Source organism: Hibiscus syriacus, unplaced genomic scaffold, assembly GCF_006381635.1.
Source record: "Hibiscus syriacus cultivar Baekdansim isolate YM2019G1 unplaced genomic scaffold, ASM638163v2 tig00002840_pilon, whole genome shotgun sequence".
Taxonomy (NCBI): Eukaryota; Viridiplantae; Streptophyta; class Magnoliopsida; order Malvales; family Malvaceae; genus Hibiscus; species Hibiscus syriacus.
This window is the reverse complement of record NW_024061947.1, coordinates 11,050,217-11,064,062: the sequence shown is the minus strand read 5'-3', so window position 1 is coordinate 11,064,062 and position 13,846 is coordinate 11,050,217. Positions and strand designations below refer to the sequence as shown.

The following is a 13,846-nucleotide window of genomic DNA, read 5'->3' as shown; positions in this document are numbered from 1 at the left end:
TAGGTCTACAACCTATATCGACACTTTTTAATATTGTGTCGGTACTTTATGTCCATATTGGAAGAAAAATGTGTCGATACGATTTAAAAAAGTGTCGACATTTTATACATCGGAACCCATAATTATAATGTAATAGATAATTTTGTAATATAACCGGTATAAATATACCGGTTTTATGAGCGAATAGGTCTACAACCTATATCGACACTTTATAATATTGTGTCGGTACTTTATGTCCATACCATTTAAAAAAGTGTCGGTAATTTGAAGTAACGCGGTTTTTCTTCCTTCATTCAAAATATTTATATGTACATACAATAGGAGTGATGTTGATACTTACGATATATTATATGGAGATCGTTGTCATTCCATTCCGTCTTCGAAAAAATCAGTTGATGTAGGCTGTGTGCTTGTACTCAAACTAAGCTTGACTTGAGGACATGTTAGTTTGTTATGCCCCTCACCGTTGTGCAAGTTCAGTGCTCCAGGAGTTGATGGATATGTAAACGAAGGTTCATTTTGAACATGTTTCTGTAGTTAAAGGGTGGGTACAACATTAATTCGCAGTACATATTTAGGTATGTACAATAACTACAAGTATATTATCATTTAAATTCGCAGTACACTGTTAAAAAATTGAAACATAAATTACATAAGTTTTAAAAAAAGTATCGATCCTTTTTATAAAAAGTATGGACACTTTCAATAAATAGGTAAACATATGATGTAATAGGTAGCCCTTATATAATGTAATAGGTATCGTTTATATAATGTAATAGGTAGTGGTTATATTGTAAAGTGTCTATCCTTTTTATAAAAGTGTCCATACTTTTTTCACTGTGGAAAACATTAATTTAAGGTTATCTTTTGAGTGAGTTTTAAGATATTAATTTAGTAATTATAGGCGTCTAATGATTTATTTTTTACGTTACGGTATATATTATTATTAAATTAAAATTCTAAATAATATTTTATAAAATATAAAACAATCAAATAATTTTTTGTGCAAATGAAATTATTAAATCAATATTGTAGGTGGAAAACATGAAACACTGTTAAAAAATTGAAACATAAATTACATAAGTTTTAAAAAAAGTATCGATCCTTTTTATAAAAAGTATGGACACTTTCAATAAAATAGGTAAACATATGATGTAATAGGTAGCCCTTATATAATGTAATAGGTATCGTTTATATAATGTAATAGGTAGTGGTTATATTGTAAAGTGTCTATCCTTTTTATAAAAGTGTCCATACTTTTTTCACTGTGGAAAACATTAATTTAAGGTTATCTTTTGAGTGAGTTTTAAGATATTAATTTAGTAATTATAGGCGTCTAATGATTTATTTTTTACGTTACGGTATATATTATTATTAAATTAAAAATTCTAAATAATATTTTATAAAATATAAAAACAATCAAATAATTTTTTGTGCAAATGAAATTATTAAATCAATATTGTAGGTGGAAAACATGAAACACTGTTAAAAAAATTGAAACATAAATTACATAAGTTTTAAAAAAAGTATCGATCCTTTTTATAAAAAGTATGGACACTTTCAATATAATAGGTAAACATATGATGTAATAGGTAGCCCTTATATAATGTAATATGTATCGTTTATATAATGTAATAGGTATCTATCTCGCATGTGAGTACTTTATTCCAACCATGTGACAAGTGTGACAACTCCATCAACTCACAACTCAGCTTTGAACTCAATCAATATTGTCTTTTAGCTTGATGGTTCATAAAGCATGTTACTTGAACAGTATGAATCAATTATGCAATTTTCATGTTCAATTTAACACTGCATTTCAAATTCATTTCATATGTAATTGGAGTTTGAATTTAAATTTCAATTTGAGTTTGAATTTCAATATATATTTCGGCTCCACTATAAATATTAGCCCAAGCCAATATGCATGTTATCATTGATTATTCCTAATTTCCATTGTTTTTTTTCCAACGTATAAACGCGAGGGAAATCCCGACCATTTTATTTTTGGTCAACTTTAAAGCGTCAGAAACGTTTCGGGCGTATGATCTGGGTGGTATACAAGAAATGTAACAAATAGCAACTAAAATCATAAGTTGAGTACCACCCAAATCATAAGTCTGAAATACTTCCGATGCTCATCAAAATCCAAAGCTCATATGGTGCCAAGCAAAAGGAAATCAAAATCCAAATCTCATATGATGCCAAGCAATAGGTAGTGGTTATATTGTAAGTGTCTATCCTTTTTATAAAGTGTCCATACTTTTTTCACTGTGGAAAACATTAATTTAAGGTTATCTTTTGAGTGAGTTTTAAGATATTAATTTAGTAATTATAGGCGTCTAATGATTTATTTTTTACGTTACGGTATATATTATTATTAAATTAAAAATTCTAAATAATATTTTATAAAATATCAAAACAATCAAATAATTTTTTGTGCAAATGAAATTATTAAATCAATATTGTAGGTGGAAAACATGAAACACTGTTAAAGTATCGATCCTTTTTATAAAAAGTATGGACACTTTCAATATAATATAATGTAATAGGTAAATTTGCAATGCTATCGGTATAAATATACCGGTTTACTTATAAAATAGGTAAATATAAGCGCTACCTATTACATTATATAAGCGCTACCTAGTATGTTATTGTACTTTATAATATTTCCGGTTAAATAATATAACATAACCGGTCTAAATTTTAACCGGTCACTTGTTTAACCGGTCACGCCGTATATTAACCGTTTTTTAGACGCCGCACCGCAGAACGACCCATCGTAGTCCAAAAGTCACTGACACCATTAAAGCGGTGCCAGCCAATCTCCATCTATCTGTTGCTTCAGTGTCGGTTCTTGATTGGTTTGTAGTCTCTCTCTCTCTATCTTTCCAAAAACAATTTTCCTTTTCATCTTTCTCTCTTCTGCAAAGAGAACTGCTCTTGAAAATGGAGTTGGTTCCATATTCAAGTGAACCAAAACAAAAAACAAGCTCCACGACACTTCCATGGCAAGACATGTTCCGATCTGCATCTACAAGGAAGCCTTCCCCGGCACCAGGCCACGAGGACGCGCCCCCAAATCAATCCCACGCGCCACCCCAGGGGCAAAACCCCAGCGACCCAGATCACAGGAGCAGCTTCTCCGGTGATACCCAGGTACGGTTGGCTCTTTACATAGCCATGGCTCATGCCGGCCTCGCCTTCACCATATTCATTCTGTATGCGATTTGCAAGCTCTTGCAAGAGTATCTCAGGCCAATCCAGTGGGCAATCTTGTGTTCGATTCCATTGAGAGGCATACAAGAGACCCTTGTCAGATTTTGGAGCGAACCGTTGAGACTCGGACTCACTGAAACTGTTCTTGCTGTCCCTGTTGCAGTCTTCAAAGCTTTTATAGGTACACTCGTTGATATTAAGGATGTTTGTTTGAGGATGTTTCTTAAAAGACCAAAATCCAATCTTTCTAGGCGAACTAGAAGTGGATTCCCAATGTTAGTTAGGTGGTTAGTTGCTTTTGCCGTGTTTGTGATTGCCTATGAAAAAATTGGCGGCGTTGGTTCATTGGGGATAATTTTGTTTGGTTTTTTGATTAGTACTAAGAACATAGATTACACAATGTCTGCTGTTTCGTCGTTTAGGAGTAGCAGTTTCAGGAGAAGTGCAATTAGTGCTTATTTCACCCGTGGGATATTGAAAAGGTTGGATACCATCGTTGCTATCGGACTTATAATCAGTATGATCTCGGGGTTTATTGCCGGACCGATGTTTTTCTCGTATAAGATCGGTGTAGAGGGGAAAGATGCCGTGATTTCGGTGAAGGCTCATGTGGAAGAGAGTAACTATGCTGAGAGGATGGGTGTTAAGCAATGGATGGAAGAGAATGATGTCCCCGGAATGGTGGATAAGTACACTACACGGTTCTATCAAACTGTTTCTGAGCAGATGGATAGTTTGGCAATGCAGTATAATTTGACCGAGTTCGTCACCGGAATTAAGCATTTCGTTATAACTTCGACCGCTAGTCCATCGATGCAGTCGACGACCTTGATTGCCCCGTCTCCTTATACGGAGAAGCTTTTGAGTTTGAAGAAGAGGGTTAGAGATCGTGAATGGGGACTGATTTACACCGAAGTTGATGCGATTTTCAGGGAATTGATTATCACTCGGGAGGATTTGGTGGAGAAGGCTAAAGGGTTCGCGGTTAAAGGGGTCGATGTATCGCAACGGGTGTTAGCTAGCAGTGCGTCGGTTTTAGGCGGAGGCACGAAGATCATGTTCACCATCGGCAATTCCATCATCTATGGTGCTGCTGAGGTCTTCAACTTTGTGTCTCAGTTGATGGTGTTCTTTTGGGTACTATATTACCTTATCACATCAGAATCCGGTGGTGTAACAGAGCAAGTAATGTCTATGATTCCAATATCGAAATCAGCTAGAATCAGATGCGTCGAAGTTCTCGATGATGCAATTTCCGGTGTGCTTTTGGCGACAGCCGAGATTGCGTTTTTTCAAGGATGTCTCACATGGCTTCTATTTAGACTATGCAACATCCATTTCGTGTACATGTCGACAGTGCTGGCTTTCTTCAGCCCCTTGTTGCCTATCTTTCCGCCTTGGTTCGCAACGATCCCAGCAGCTGTAGAGCTACTGCTGGAAAGTCGCTACATACTAGCGATCGCCTTCTCCATCGTTCACATTCTACTTATGGATTACGGTGCCACCGATATTCAAGAGAGTATACCCGGCTACAGCGCATATCTTACTGGGCTTAGCATCATCGGAGGGATGACATTGTTCTCTTCTGCAGTCGAGGTAACTTTCTAACAATCCATTGCCTGTAAACAGCTTCTAATGCAAGTAATGTCTGAACCTTGAAATGGATGCCTCCTTCCTTCGACAGGGAGCGATTATGGGACCGTTGATCACGACGGTTGTGATCGCCTTGAAAGATCTGTACGCCGAATTCGTTCTTGGAGAATCGAAGAAAAAGGACTAGAAGAGGAAGAAGTGAAGAACGCCATCTCCTTCCACAGGTTTGCTTCCATTGTAAACAGAGCTTAATGATGTATATGACAATGACTTTTCCAATTTTTTTTATAATTATTTATAGTATTATGACAATGATTTATTCCAATTTTTTTTACTTTATCTAACCATAATATATATATTATATTCTTTCATATTAAAATATTATTTAATATATCAAATACAATCTAAAATTATAGAATATATTCATAATATTATATTTTAAAGAAAATATTTTGAGGATAAAATATTGACGAGAGTATAAATGAGTCAAGGAATTGATGAGAATAAATAATTTGCAAACAAGTGTAGTCAAAATATCAAATTAAGTAAAATGCAAAGTTAAGGGACTAAATAAAAGAGACTACATCTTTAGTAAAAAAAATAACAATTGAAGTTACATAGGTATTCTATTGTGGTATATGAGCACGTGGTTCAAATTTAGTGAAAAAATGACTTAAAATAAATCACAAATTAAAGGAATAATGAGATTATGAAAAATTGAAGGATTAAATTAAAAAATAAAAAATTTGTTATCAAAAAGAGGAATTAAAAGTACACATATATTCTACCATGATTTAGGAGTATATGGCTTAAATTTGGTAAAAAAATAGAATTAAAATAAATGACGAATTGAAGAAATAAGTAGATTATGAAAAATTGAAGGACAAACTAAATTGAAAAATAAAAGATTTATTATCAAAAAGAGGAATTGAAAGTACACATGTATTGTACTATAGTTTAGGAGCATGTAGTTTAAATTTGGTTAAAAATATACTTAAAATGAATGAGGAATTGAAGAAATAATTAAATTAGGGACAAAATAGTTGGTCATATTTTGGTTTTTTGAGTAACTTGAAAATTCAAAATTTCAACTCGATTTGAGTTCGAAAATCGTATTTATAATTCGAGTTGACTCGAATAACTCAATTCAAATAACTCGAAATTGAAAAAAAATCAATTTTTCAAGTCGAGTCGGGTTTTACTCACCCCTAGTCTACTTAATCAAATTCGAGTATTATATTCTTTCAGATGTCATCCTATATGATCTAATTTTAGGAAGATTCCATCTGATTCAAAATCTGACCTGTTTATATATATATAATTCGAAAATTCAAAATTTCAATTCGACTCAAACTCGAAAACTTAATTTATAATTCGAGTTGACTCGAATAACTCAACTTGAATAACTTGAATCGAAAAACTTGAAATTGAAAAAAAAATCGATTTTTCAAGTTAAGTCGAGTTTTGCTCACCCCTAGTCTACTTAATCAAATTCGAGTATTATATTCTTTCAGATGTCATCCTATCTTATCTAAGTTTTGGAAGATTCCATCTGATTCAAAATCTTACCTGTGTTTTAGGATATATATGATCCACTTACGCTATGTAAAACTAATAAATTATATACTAATTTATAACCATTAGATTTAAATAAATGACTTAGATTTAATTAAAATTTACAATTCGTAGATAAATATTTACAGTTAGAGTTTAGGATTTTAGGTTTTATATTTAGGATTTAAAATTTTAGGAATTTGGAGTTTTATGATTTGGGTTAGAGATTTAGGGTTTAGATAAAAAAATATATTATTTTACTGTGAGTTAAAGAAATATTTGTTTATGAGTTATAAATTTTAATCAAATCTCAGTCGTTTATTTATTTAAACCTAATGATTATAAATTAGAGTAAAACTTATTAGTTTTACATAGTGTATGTAACACCCTAAATTAGTACGACACACAGTCGACCAATTAGAATGTCACACAGAGCTACACAGAACCACCAGAGTGGCTAACCAAAAATTTTCTTTGATTTTTTAATTAAAATGGTTGCTTGAAAATACTCCTGATAAATAAAGCAACCACAATTATATAAAATAGTTTACATCAAGAGCTCCCAATTTAGACAAATTAAAATATACAGAACATTGTTTAAAATATGTTACAACTCGATTATACAAAAAGGGTCTACAAATATACATGCCCTCCAAAGGAATAACCTCGAGACGTACTCTGCACACAACTCGATCTGGATCTCGGTTGCTCAAAATGCTCCTCCCACTAACCTGCGTAAGGAAATAAATTCCAAATACTGATCTAACTAGCTCAGTGTCATACTAACAACTACGCCATACTAAAATTGTTCATTAAATGCTCATGCTAACTGGTAAAATGCAAGAATGAGTATACTCGTACATTGTACTTTCTACTCTATGGTAGACATAATGGTGTCAATTAGGGTTCTGTATCTTGGAGCTCACACAGCCCTTTAGTCTACCGAGGATGAGGCCCAGAATCTCTACATCGGATACAACACCGTTGACTAACCCACCACTAGTGAGTGTCAGGCCTCGACCCTAGTTACTGAGTTTAAAGTGCCTCGCGCACTACCGAAAGATATCAGGACTGATTCTATTGCTCGATACTAGTATCATTTACTAAAGTGACACAGGTGTCCTGATCGTTTCTCGAGTGTTCAAACAAGGCTAGTTTTATTTAGTCCTAACGATTGTTGTTTATATTATTCTAACATAACTTATGATATCACTTGGAGTCTTATTTACTGTTAAACATAGTAGATGTGGTACCTCGAAACTAATCCTTTAATCCTTGGATTATTTATCAAAAAATGTTCATGAGTGCTGATACTAACATTTTAGTATCGTTACTAAACCTTTGGTATCGATACCCACCTGCTGGTATTGATACCCCTAGACTGGTATAGGTTATTTAGGTAATGTTGTATCGATACTCTAGGCTGAGTATCAATACTCTAGTGCTGGGGTATCGATACTTGCCTAATATCGATACCAATTTTAGGTTCAATGTTTTGAAAAATACCCTAGTATCAATACCTCTATGGGGAATATCAATACTCTATGAACGAGTATCAATACCACCTCTTTAAAAATGTCTAGTTCTTGCCTGAAAGATGAACAATATCGATATTGTTCTTACAATATCGATATCATCGCTACAAAGTGCCCTATTTTAGCACGCAAATCTCATATTTCTATCCAAAAGGTCCCATTGAGGTCCTCAATTAGTGTTTAAGTGTTTTATTTGATACTAAGGGTCATAAATAAAGCTTTAAAACATGTTATAACACTGAAATATATAATCTACCATGAACACTACTCAACATGCTTCAAACCCAACTCTTAAGCTACAATGCATTTCTAATGACCCACATTTGATATGAAAGAGTTGTGAATATGTTACCTTGATTTCTTGGCTACTAAAAGTCCTCGAATCACCCAAGGAATAGTTTCTCTTTTCCTATTGTCCTTGAGCTTTCTCCCATTTCTTTCATTAATCAAAGGTAAGGAAAAAATTACTAACTTAACTAGGTGGTTGGATTAGAGACAATAACACTTCCTAGAACTTGAATCTATCAAAAGCAAACTAGAACCCATAAATTCTCTTAACCTCCCAAAAAAAACTATTTTTGGTTTCTAAGCTCAAAACTTGAGATATGGAGTTTAAAATGAAGCTTGAGGGATGGGGATTAATATTCTCACCTTGGTTTAACCAAACTAAACTTGAAAAATCCCTTTATTAGTGTGATGAGACATTAAATTTCTAAAGTAAGGTTAGGGATTTGAATATTGGCATTTACGTATGGAGCAAACCGGATTTGGAGGGTCGTCCCGTGATAGACTTTTGTAAAACCCGACATGAATTAGTTGATCAATATATCAAATATCACTAATTAATTCAAAAAAAAAAAAGTTGATTATTTAATATTATGTTGATAAACTAAAAAGAAAACGTATGAATAGCAAACATTTACCTACTCAGATTTGGGCGTTTGGAAGATGCAACAAGTTTAACTTCCAGTTCCAAGCTTGATATTGACTTGAAGGAAAAATAAATAACAATAAGATTAAACACTGATCAAAATAAGGCTAAATTATATATTTCGTATTTAAACTATTATTTTTATTCTATTTTGATACTCAAACTTTATTTTTTTCAAAAATCATACCTAATATTTAATTTATGTTCCATTTTGGTATCTCGTCGTTAAAAAATTAACATAACCACTAACATGATATTTTTTTTATTTCAACAATGACATGACATTACCTTAGGTGACACATCAGCATCACTGTTAAAATTTTAATCGCGAAGATACCAAAATAAAACATAAACTAAATGTTATGTATGGTTTTAAAAAATAAAACTTCGGTACCAAAATGTAACAAAAGTAGTAATTTAACTACTAAACATATAATCTACCGGTGGTCAAAGTCGTTCGTCTATTTCGGCCATGGCCTCATCAGTGGGGTTCCCTTCCATGAATTCATGTTTCAATCACATTACACGTTATTATTATTATTATTATTATTATTATTATTATTATTATTATTATTATTATTATTATTATTATTATTATTATTGTGAAATGACCATCCAGCTCAGTTGGTAGAGCACAAGGTTCTTAATCTTGAGGTCGTGGGATCGAGTCCCACGGAGGGCATTTCAAAATTCGGAGGACTCTTACGAAAGCTGCTCTCAACTTGGTGTTGGGGGTAGCCTACTATCTTACCTCCCCCTTACCCCATACATATGGGAAAAAGGGACAGCCATTATTATTATTATTATTATTATTATTATTATTATTATTATAAACATAGTTTATATTATGTATACATTGTCGCCTCTCAGTTGGAAGATCAAACAAGGCACCTTTGCTTGCCCTAATCCAATTTCCCATTCATAATTTGCCAACGAGTTTATCTTACACGATCAACCTAGGGTTTTTTAAGCTTTAGTCACAAGTTCATGGTTACATCACTTTGAATTACATGAATTTGATGCGAACCAAAAAATATCTAGAAATGAGATTGGGTTGAAAATAAAACTAAAATAAAGCTTTAATATAAAAATAAGCGTACAAATTATACTCGAAGTTAATTTTTGGTTTCTAAAGAATTTTTATTATAAATAGGCGTCTAACGTTTTCTCTTTTACATATTTAGGTGCCTACCATTACGTGTCAAGTTTAATTTTTTTTAAATATTTTAAATAACATTTTATTTTTAAAAAATATAAACGTGACACGTGTTACTTAACGGTTTTTTAATGGTAGACACCTAAAAATATAACGGAGAAAGGCACCAAAAGTTAACTTTGTGTATAGTTTGGACACTTATTTTTGAATTAAGCCTAAAATAAAATTAAAGTTGTATTTTTTTTGAGAAAGATAAATTGAGAATCTCTGCAATATTTGATCAAAATTAATCGGTCAATGAAAAGAATATCGATAGTTATTAAAAAAAACATACAACTTATCAAATATTGATATATTTTTAAAGGAGACTTAATTAACAAAATACCATTAAGTTATAACTTATTTTTCAATTTGGCACCCAAACTTTTGTTGGTTCCAAGTTGATTTAGGAGTAATATTTCAGTTAAGCCTAAAAGAAAATACAATTGTGATGATCATCCAAGACTTAATGTAAATTTCATGCGTGAAACTGATTCTGTTGTCTCAAAAACCAAATTAAGAAAAAAAATATTAGTGGGGTTTTCCATTTCTAAATAATTAGTTAAAACCAACTAAAAGAGAAAAAAATTAAGGGCTTATGGAGTGATGTTTTCTCTTTAACAAAATCTTACTATGATTGTAATATGGGTCATGGAAATGGAACAACTCGGTTGGATTTGGTGGCCAACTGCCCAACACCACGGCACTCGCCATAATTCAAACTATATATATATATATATTATCCCATATCATTTGTCCTTAATTAATATTATATCTTGATTGATTAAATCCAAACATTTTAGAAAAAAAGGAAGGGAAGAAGATTTGCAGTTGTTGATGTTGTCGTCTCAGCTTTGCTTACTACAGACACAAGAACCTGAAGGAAGTTAGGCTGAGGGTTAGCTTTTCTCCAAGTTTCCCTCTTTATTCTTTTCACTTGGAATCAGAGCAAAGGTTTTTTTCAGTTGATTCTTGGTCACCATCTCCAACCCATCACCTTCCTCTCTGCTCTTCACTCCCTTCCTATATCTACTTTCCTTTTTCTTCATTCAAACACCATGGCTTTCCTCTTTTTCTGGGTTTAAGCCCTTGTTTTTGTGTTCTTCTTTATTGGTTTTGAGCCGCTGCGCATGCTTCTGGCATTTTGTTTCTCAACCGCTTCATATGATTGTTGTTTGCTCATGAAAGTCTTGCTGATGTCGTTTTCCCCTGTATAATATTTGTGATTCATCGGTTTCATGAGAATTGTGTTGAGGTGAGGAGGTATTGGTGCTATTAGAGTGGCTGAATTCATTTAGTTTTTGGAGTTTGTTTTGGAATCATGAATACTCGTTACTCGTTCCAACCCGATTCGTTGTGTGATTCGAGCGCCGCGGTCTCGTCGAATTCCCCCGGAGGAGAAGATAGGACGGCTGCGGCGGGTTCACTGAACAGGTCTCATCCTGCTGCGTCGTCTTCGTTCTTGATAAGGGCTGCGATACGGATGTCTAGAGCGAGGTGGTTTACGTTCTTTAGAAGAGTTTTTCACTACCAAAACGGATCGAGGTCCGACCTCGGGTCCAATCCTTTCAATTCCGGTACTTGGATGATGCTGGAGTTCTTGGCTTTGGTGATTCAGATTACCATCACCACATTCACTTTGGTCATTTCCAAGAAGGAGAGGCCTGTTGTGCCTATGAGGATGTGGATTGTTTGTTATGACATCGGTTGTGCCCTTAGTTTGTTACTTCTATACGGTCGCTACCGTCAACTGCACATCACGGGCCCTTCCGACATCGAGCAGCAGAGGACGAGTGAAGAATCGACGTAAGCTCCTTATCATTTGATTCAATCTTGCTGTTGTTGTTCATGTGTCGTTATTCCATATCATGTTAGTGTTGGAACCTGGAACATATATGCAAAAACCCCAAACTAAATGAGATGTAGTATGTTTAGGTGCTCACATTTGATGAACAAGTTCCGGACATCGCTAGAGCTGTTCTTCGCGATATGGTTCGTGATGGGGACCGTATGGGTGTTCGATTCTCGATTCGGTTCCTTCCACCGATCTCCGAACCTTCACGTGCTCTGCATCTCAATGCTAGCTTGGAATGCTCTGTGCTACTCTTTCCCATTCCTGCTGTTCCTACTCCTATGTTGTTGTGTGCCACTCATCAGCAGCGTCCTAGGTTACAACATGAATATGGGTTCCACTGATCGAGGGGCATCCGATGATCAGATCTCCAGCCTGCCTAGTTGGAAATACAAAGCAATCAACACCAACTCGGATCTAGATCATGCTCCGGACTTCACCCCGAGAAATGCAAAAGAAGATCCGGTAAGTCACATCGATTCCCATCGTTGAAAATTTTCACACATATATAGGAGGCTAACGGTGTTCATATTGTCATGTTGACAGGGATGCTGTATTTGCCTAGCAAAGTACAAAGACAAAGAAGAAGTGAGACAGTTGCCATGTTCACACATGTTTCACCTTAAGTGTGTGGATCAATGGCTCAGAATTATATCTTGCTGTCCACTTTGCAAACAAGAACTGGAGAGATAGAATTATTTCGAATTATTTGTTCTCCATACTTCATTCACTATGGTGTGATTTATTTTATCCGTATAATCACAAAGGATGTTTGAGTGAGTGTATATTGTTTTGTACACACTACTTAACTATTTTCCGATCTAACATTTTTTTTTCAGGAAAGAGAAGGAGGCGCACAGCAAGAGACGCACCTTAGCTGAGGAGAGGGAAGATGCTTCGCATGAAACGCACCTTCCATGAATGACACATCCCAGGGAATGCACCTCCCTTAAATGGCGCGTCGTAGATAACGCGCTTCCAATGTCCAACGGTTTTAGGTTTAGGGTTTTACGTTTAAGCGACTTTAGGAGTTTTTTTTTGTGATTTAGGGTTTCATATTTGAATAGTTTAGGGTTTTAAAAGAAGTTTAGGATTAAAATTGATTGTATGTTAGAATATTTGTGTTTTTAAAGTAGGGTAGGATTAAAGTTGATTTAATGTTAGATTGTAAGAAATAAACGTTAAACATTTAGTTTGAAAAAATTTATAGATATACGAAAGGGTCATCTTGTAAAATAAAAAAGTTGAAATCACATTAATTGAAATAAAAAGAAAATGAAATAACATAAGTTGAAATATTAGAAAATATGATTACATAAGCGGTGATCAACGGTTACGTGATGATGAAAGATATGAATAATTTTTCCTATTGAGGTTGGGGTTTTTGCAATGGCCACGTTTTAAATTTTGTCTTGACGTCTCTCGAATATCCATATCACAATGAATTTGAGTGGATTTTGGACGACATGGCTCCTTTAATAAGTCTGGATATGGTATAATTGGAAGCCAAGTTTGAACATCATTTGGATCTTTTTCATTACCTATGGGGGAAACTCATATTCATATATCATGAATACTTGTGAAAGTTGGTATACGAGATCCACATAACGCTTATAGTCTTGACGAGAAAATGAGCAAGTTGTTATGACATGATGCATGAATACTTCAAAGCTTGAAAAAACCCGCAGTCGCAACATCTATCTCGTAGATTAACTCTGAAAGAGTTAAATTCAATCCCTTGCAGAGGTCATGACATTTCTGTGACCCGAAATAATTCTTGAGTGCGAAAAAAGATTATTACAGACATTTTTGATGCTGCAACCTTTTACTGCATATTTGCTACTAATCGTGGGTGATAAACATGACCGTTTTGCATCCAACCAAATTGATTGCCAAACGAAAATGTCGTTTTAACCAAAGCAGTTACTGGTAAATAATGGGGGCCCTTTAAAGTTGAATTGATTGCC

The 13,846-nt window shown here is 34.0% G+C and overlaps 2 protein-coding genes across 3 annotated transcripts; both read left to right on the top strand.

Annotated features, from left to right (window-relative positions):
- Nucleotides 1-2,793: 2,793 nt before the first annotated feature.
- LOC120157843 lies at nucleotides 2,794-5,137 on the top strand. Its single transcript, XM_039168851.1, has 2 exons — nucleotides 2,794-4,815; nucleotides 4,904-5,137. The coding sequence occupies exons 1-2, from the start codon at nucleotides 2,950-2,952 to the stop codon at nucleotides 4,997-4,999; spliced, it is 1,962 nt and encodes a 653-aa protein (XP_039024782.1). The 5' UTR covers nucleotides 2,794-2,949; the 3' UTR covers nucleotides 5,000-5,137.
- A 5,713-nt stretch (nucleotides 5,138-10,850) lies between these two features.
- Nucleotides 10,851-12,574, top strand: LOC120157855 (E3 ubiquitin-protein ligase At1g63170-like). 2 transcript variants are annotated; one of them, XM_039168860.1, is made up of 3 exons: nucleotides 10,851-11,833; nucleotides 11,954-12,344; nucleotides 12,426-12,574. In XM_039168860.1, the coding sequence occupies exons 1-3, from the start codon at nucleotides 11,349-11,351 to the stop codon at nucleotides 12,570-12,572; spliced, it is 1,023 nt and encodes a 340-aa protein (XP_039024791.1). In that variant the 5' UTR covers nucleotides 10,851-11,348; the 3' UTR covers nucleotides 12,573-12,574. The 2 variants fall into 2 exon arrangements, with proteins under 2 accessions (XP_039024791.1, XP_039024795.1); XM_039168864.1 differs by having other exon boundaries at nucleotides 10,852-11,833; nucleotides 11,963-12,344.
- The last annotated feature ends 1,272 nt before the right edge of the window (nucleotides 12,575-13,846 follow it).

Bases quoted from the DNA above. Each gene is read 5' to 3' on its own strand.
- LOC120157843 (XM_039168851.1), top strand. From the start codon at position 2,950: ATGGAGTTGGTTCCATATTCAAGTGAACCAAAACAAAAAACAAGCTCC. The intron at 4,816-4,903 runs GTAACTTTCTAA...TTCCTTCGACAG, and splicing joins TGTTCTCTTCTGCAGTCGAG to GGAGCGATTATGGGACCGTT.
- LOC120157855 (XM_039168860.1), top strand. From the start codon at position 11,349: ATGAATACTCGTTACTCGTTCCAACCCGATTCGTTGTGTGATTCGAGC. The intron at 11,834-11,953 runs GTAAGCTCCTTA...AATGAGATGTAG, and splicing joins AGGACGAGTGAAGAATCGAC to TATGTTTAGGTGCTCACATT. The intron at 12,345-12,425 runs GTAAGTCACATC...TCATGTTGACAG, and splicing joins GAAATGCAAAAGAAGATCCG to GGATGCTGTATTTGCCTAGC.